This window comes from Amblyomma americanum, chromosome 1 (genome assembly GCF_052857255.1).
Source record: "Amblyomma americanum isolate KBUSLIRL-KWMA chromosome 1, ASM5285725v1, whole genome shotgun sequence".
NCBI classification, from domain to species: Eukaryota; Metazoa; Arthropoda; class Arachnida; order Ixodida; family Ixodidae; genus Amblyomma; species Amblyomma americanum.
This window is the reverse complement of record NC_135497.1, coordinates 56,828,223-56,834,222: the sequence shown is the minus strand read 5'-3', so window position 1 is coordinate 56,834,222 and position 6,000 is coordinate 56,828,223. Positions and strand designations below refer to the sequence as shown.

At 44.7% G+C, this 6,000-nt stretch overlaps 1 protein-coding gene across 4 annotated transcripts in view; it reads left to right on the top strand.

Moving 5' to 3' along the window:
* The first annotated feature begins 641 nt into the window (after positions 1 to 641).
* Positions 642 to 6,000, top strand: part of Oga (O-GlcNAcase) — a 50,076-nt gene continuing 44,717 nt past the window's right edge. For 2 of the 4 annotated variants that reach the window (XM_077645669.1, XM_077645668.1), the window contains exons 1-3: positions 642 to 1,006; positions 1,497 to 1,548; positions 1,655 to 1,752. In XM_077645669.1, coding sequence (XP_077501795.1) covers positions 925 to 1,006; positions 1,497 to 1,548; positions 1,655 to 1,752 — 232 coding nt within the window. In that variant the 5' untranslated portion in view covers positions 642 to 924. The remainder of the gene's footprint in view (positions 1,007 to 1,496; positions 1,549 to 1,654; positions 1,753 to 6,000) is intronic. The other 2 variants (XM_077645671.1, XM_077645670.1) reach the window with 2 other exon arrangements.

The following is a 6,000-nucleotide window of genomic DNA, read 5'->3' as shown; positions in this document are numbered from 1 at the left end:
TGCGTCATCTGCCGGATGGCGAGGTAAACGACGTTGGCTCGGTGGATGCGAGAAGCGCGCTCTCTTCGAAGGTGGGGTTCGTCTGCCCGCCAGAATTAATCTCACAAGGAACGTCACTGCTTCTGCTACTAAATACCGCACTGAAAATGTGACAACAGCACTGCACACAATAAAAACTGATAATTCGTCGCTTGTGAGTTGCATGTTTATCCAGAAGGTGGCGCAGCCTGTAAGACCGGCTGCTTGGTTCGCGTCTGGAAAAACTATACTCATAGCCGAAAACAGTTCCTCGCTAATTCCACCAAACGCAGGCAAGTAACGATGTTTATTTAGATCTCAAACAACTTAGGCAATAATATTCTACCTTGTGAGCGGTGTTCGCTCTCGATTAGGCCAGTGTTTTGCGCAAAGGAATTTTTTTAAAATCCGGCACATAAAAACGTAAGTCCCTCTATTTTTTTTATTCACGAGGTTATAATTTGCTGTTCAGTTTATTCGCAGCTTGCACAAATAATGCTTTTTAAATTTTCGAACTACAATTTTTTTTAGATCTTCTAGACCAGCCTCATTTCTTCGTCGTTTGATTCTGTATCGCGTGCAGCACCCCTCAGCGGAGATTTCGCGAGCCTCGCGCCTCGCGCAGCCCCCGACCCGACCCGACCCCGGCCGGCCGACTGAACGAGCTCCGGGCGCCCGAAGCTGCTGTGCCGTTGTGCTTGGCAGCTCTGGTTGGCTCCGGCGGTTCAGATCTTGCTCACTGCAAAATATTCGATTTGTACGACTGTTGTCACCAAAATTGTGGTCGGTATGGCGTCCTGGGAGGAAGGTTCAAGCTAACATGTTTGCCACAGAGCGAGGAAACTGGCTTGGAAGCTCCTTCGAGGTCTGATTTCTAGAGTGAGCGCTTCCCATCACAGGAAGAAGATGGGCGAAGAGACGTCGTCTGTGGACCCGTCCGGTATTCTTAATTCAAGGAACCATAATTTGGTGTGCGGTGTCGTTGAAGGTAAGTGCCAGCAACTGTCAGCCGAGGCTTAGCGACTCGGAGCGCGTAGATTATCGCCGAATGTCTTTTTGGCTGTGTCCGAGTTCCGCGCTCCCAATCGACGTAGTCTACTCCGTGGTGCCTTTGAAGTGCACATCTAGATGAACCAGCTGCGGAATATTTTTTTCGCCTTGCCTTTACTTACTGACACGGTATCAGCTGTCACAGGCTCTTATGCAATCGCAACTGCCGTTTGTTGAAAGTTCGCAGCTTCTTAAAGTTTGTCGCTTGCTTAACGAACACTAGCGCTGCAGTCTGTGTATATCGTAATGCTTTAGCCAAATGGTAGATAGATTTGGGCTACACTTAGCTGGTTTTAAAACCGAATTTACTATTTGGTAATTGTTTCGTGGAGATGTTTTTGTTACGTGAAGGCGCCTTGCTTTAAGTCGTCTTCGTTTAGCTTGTTATATTTCAGCATATAGTAACGTTTCTTTTTTTCCATCTGAAGGATTTTATGGGCGACCATGGACGACCGAACAACGCAAAGATCTTTTTCAGAGGTGAGTGCAGCATGATCCGCACGCCCATATTCTCTTGTGTTAACTCATAACGGCGGGTTTTTGGTGACTAGTGGCCGCATTTTCGTGTTTCTCTGTTTACTCGCAGAATGAAGAAGCTAGGACTGAACACCTACATGTATGCTCCCAAAGATGATTTCAAGCACAGAGCTTATTGGAGGGAACTTTACACTGTGGAGGAAGCAGGTAATTGCGGTGATTTACTTGTTTTATTAGCTTGTTAATACATTATTAGCATCTGTTGTTGTTTTTTTCTAGTACTCTGGTCAAGCAATTAAGAAATTTTATTTTGGAAATGCTGAATTTAGAAACTGTTCATTTTAGTTCTCCCATTTAAACTTTTTTTTTTTTTACTGGCTAGGTTAAGTATGGGCGGCATAAAAACTAAAGGCTAGGCTTTGGCAGTAAAAAATATACTAACTTGCATTGCATTGAGGAATGAATCTGTAGATGTGTGAATTTTCTTTACTGAAGGGGACTGAAGTAATTTTTGTCATGTACTGACAGCAGCATTGCTCATTGCCTGCATGCCTGAATGCATGCCTGACTGCATGGCACATTGTCTTTTCTCATAGACCAGCTTGAGCATTTTTTCGCTCGTTGATTGAGCTGTACTGTTGGCCGCAAAAGTTTGCGGGATCTGCAATCTGGCGGAGCGAAACAAAACTGCATTGCTGTGCTATCTGCCATCAGAGAGCATGGTGTCGAGTCTCACGGCCCTACCACGCCAGGCTGGCGATGAGCCTTGACACCACACTGTAATACGCGCCAAGTCTCTGGGTTTATCACAGTATATTTCTTGATCAAGTGCCCTGTGAGAGCTACTGGCTTTTTTTTTTTCTCATTTGGTACTCTTACCGAAGTAAGCTACCTTGTGAAGAGGAGAATCAGTCAAAAAGGAGAAGGACGAGAAGAGACATACACCACGACGAGTGGTGGTAGGTCTCGACTGATGTATGTCTCTTCCCATCCTTGTCCTTCTTGACTGGTTCTCCTCTTCATCATGTGCCAACTGGCCCAGATTTCTACTGTTCCGCTAGGCTACCTTATACCCTTGTCACATGGGCTAATTTAGTTCTTTCAAGGAACTTTTGCACTCTTGCAGTGTCATTGACGCTCATTCTGCTCGAAGTCAGCTCAGTAAACTCGCTCCATGTGCCTTGAAGACACTGCACACTGTCCACATATGCAGTCAGCTTTCTTGTGGGGCGAAAATTTCTGTACATTGCTGGTGGGGCTGTAGTTAAAGCAGTGCCGGCGGCATCTAGCCCATCTGCATCTAGCCCAAGCACTGCACTAGTTAGCACTGCACTTAATATAATGACCTGTAGTTCGTTGTGTCACTGTTCGAGGAAACACTGGCTGTGGACATACAGGTGAAGTGACACCTTGTGGAAATGGCAGATGGGGTTGATGAGTGTCTGTGTTGTACGTTACTGGGAAAAGGTCCATTCCGAATGACACTTTTCTTCCCTATTTTGCACCATGCCTCGAAAGTGGCATTTCGTGAGGTGAAGTGCATTAGCTGGAAATTACATTAAATTTGCCTGTCTGACACCCGTATTACTATTTGCCACTTGGGGAATCTTCGCTAATGCGGCAGGTGTGGAAGAATTCATCGAGGAATATTAGAAAGCTTGTTGCAGAAACGAGCAGAAGCATTTTTTGTCGTGAAGTGGGTCTTTTACTTGATCACTTTCCTTATGGGGAGGGAAAAAGTGCACAGCTTCTGCCTTTTGCAACCCCTCATTGGCAGTATGCTTTGCAAAATTATAGACTCATTGCTCATGAACTGCATCAGTTTTGTTCGTCACTTAACTGTCTTAGCTAAAGAATGGTTGCATTCACTAAAATTGGGACGAAGATCTACAGCACCTAGTCATTGTGCTGCGCGGTAGCCACTCCTTACACAGGAACGGTAGGTTTCAGTTATTTGTTGTGTGCCCTTTAGTTGTCCGGACATTCTGCTGGCTTCACTTCTTGAAGATTACGTTGTGCTATCATGCAGCTTTTAACTTCCCAAACATTAGTTGGGGTTGTAGCGTGCACCCTTATGGAACCTCTTCAGCATTTTTAATGTAATGTGGAAGTTTGTTATGGAGTAATGCAACAGTTTGTTGTAACTGTTGTAAATACTGCATGCAGAAATGCTCTAGAGTTATTTTGCATGATTGAAGGTTGTCCATATGTTTGTGCATAACCTGATATCATTGATAATGAAATTGTTGCTGCGAAGCTCACTTTACTACAACTAGGCCGTGCTATTGATTGATTGATTGATTGAAAACATCTTTATTTACTGAATATTCGTAGAACATGTGGGTGGGCCGCCTAGTGCGGTAGTCCACTGGTTATTGCTGCTGCGCTGGCCCTCCCCACCAGCCAGTGCTGACAGTCAGGATAATTGATGAGCAGAATAGCCTCCCCCTGATCCTCTGAGGGTATGGAATGGGGTCAACTATGGGATTAAGTTGGCATGCCCACACCATGTGGTAGAGGTTAGCTACCTCTCCACAGTGTGGGCACTGCGGAGAGTTTAGTGTATGGTACCACTGGTGTAACTTAACTGGCGTTGGGTATGTGTTGGTTTGTAGTCTCCTAAGGGTGTTCTCTTCTAACTTAATTATTTAGGAATTTATGTGGTGTTGTGTACTCCTTCCTAGCTGTTCTGCATGGCACGAGATTGTCAGCATACACTGCTACAGCTATTAGATAGCAGCATCCTTCATGGTCATCAGTGGGAGGTGTCCGGTATAGAAGAGCTTGGGCGTGCCTGTGAGTGGCTTCGTTTCCTCCTGGTAGTTCCAGGTGAATGGGAAACCAGATGACTGAGGCTTGGCTGGGTGGATGCTAAGCAGCCATGACAACCCTGACCTGTGAATTAATCCGTTATTGAAGTTGCGACAGGCGTTCAGGGAATCAGTGAGCACAGCGGCGTTGGGGCTAGATGCTACAGCTAATGCAATATCTGCTTCCTCTGTGGGAGTGGGGCTGGATGTTTTCATCGAGGCGCAGTTCACCATCGATCCTGAAGGTGTTGAGACCACAGTAGTGATCACTCATTTCTTTGGTCCTGCGGCGTCCACGTAAAGGGTGTTAGGTTGCTCGTCCCATTTCTTCTGCGGGTCTTCCCCTCTTGCATTTCTCCTTTCGATGTTATATGCGGGATGCATGTTCCGTGGAATGGGGTACACGTTGATGCGTCTCCTCACATCGCGTGGTACCTCTTCTCTTTGGTCTATCGTATAGGGCAGATTAATTAGGATCTTTTGGAGCAGATCTCTGCCTAGTTTTGCGAGTGCGAGCCTATTGAGTTGTGAGAGCCATTGTGCTTCCCACATCTCTTTGAAGGTATTTATTATGTACTCCTAGAGCCATGAGCTTTGCTGTTGGCGTGGAGTTTGGTAGCCTCAGTGCCGTCTTGTAGGCTTTCCTGATCAGTGTCTCCAACTTTTCAATTTCCGACCTGGAGAAGTTAAGGAATGCCATCCCGTACATTATCCGAGAGATCACAAACGCTTGCACTAAGCGGATGGTGGCGACAGAACAGCACCACTATGAAGAAGCTTACAACATCACCGAGCAAATCATCCGGATGATACATCGTATCAGAAATAAGCACCATGGCATGTAGGCCATGCTAGCCATGAAATTAGAAAGTTTTATCGTTACTCCAGGTCAAGATCTGAGAATCAGTCTGGATCTGGAGGTGACCTTTGAGGATTATGCTCAAAATTCTCTGTCTCTTGACTCTGTGGATTGGCTTTAAATGCATATTGTTATAACTGCTGTAATAAGGTTTCTTTCAAACAAATTTTTGACGAGGCAAAAGGAGATAAACCGTGGATAACCATGAGGGTATAGTCTGTATTAGCACTGTCAGCACTGAAAAAGAGTGCAACTTAGGATTGGCTAAATCTGTTAGCTTCAATGCTGAGGCAGGGAAAGAATAGTCAGCTCCTATTTTTCATGATAGTACCCAGATATCCGAAAATAATGGCAAAGCTTAGTTGCTACATGATTACTTTAAGTAAGTCTTTGTAAATAAGTAAAAGTTTTCTACCCTTCTCAGTGTTACTTGGGAGTGTGCCAAAAGGTTGTGCCTTCGATCATTATAAGTATGCTTGAAGGATATCAAGTGTACTAAAAATGAACAGGTACCTGCTTTAGATCACATTTCTCCAAGGGTACTAAAAGTATGTTCTTTTGCTGTATCTCTGTGCTTTCATATATTTTGCAAATAATTGAAAATTGGGGCGTTCTTCAAAGATTGGAAAAAAGCCTGTATAGCAAAAGTCTTCAAGAGTTTTTCTCTCTTGTAAATGACTAGCTAAATTTTCCTGTGTTCTGTATGTTGTAAAATGTTTTAGTACATTCTCTGCACCACCATAATTCATCATTTTGAAGCAGACAGTCTCTTTCTGATCGGCATGG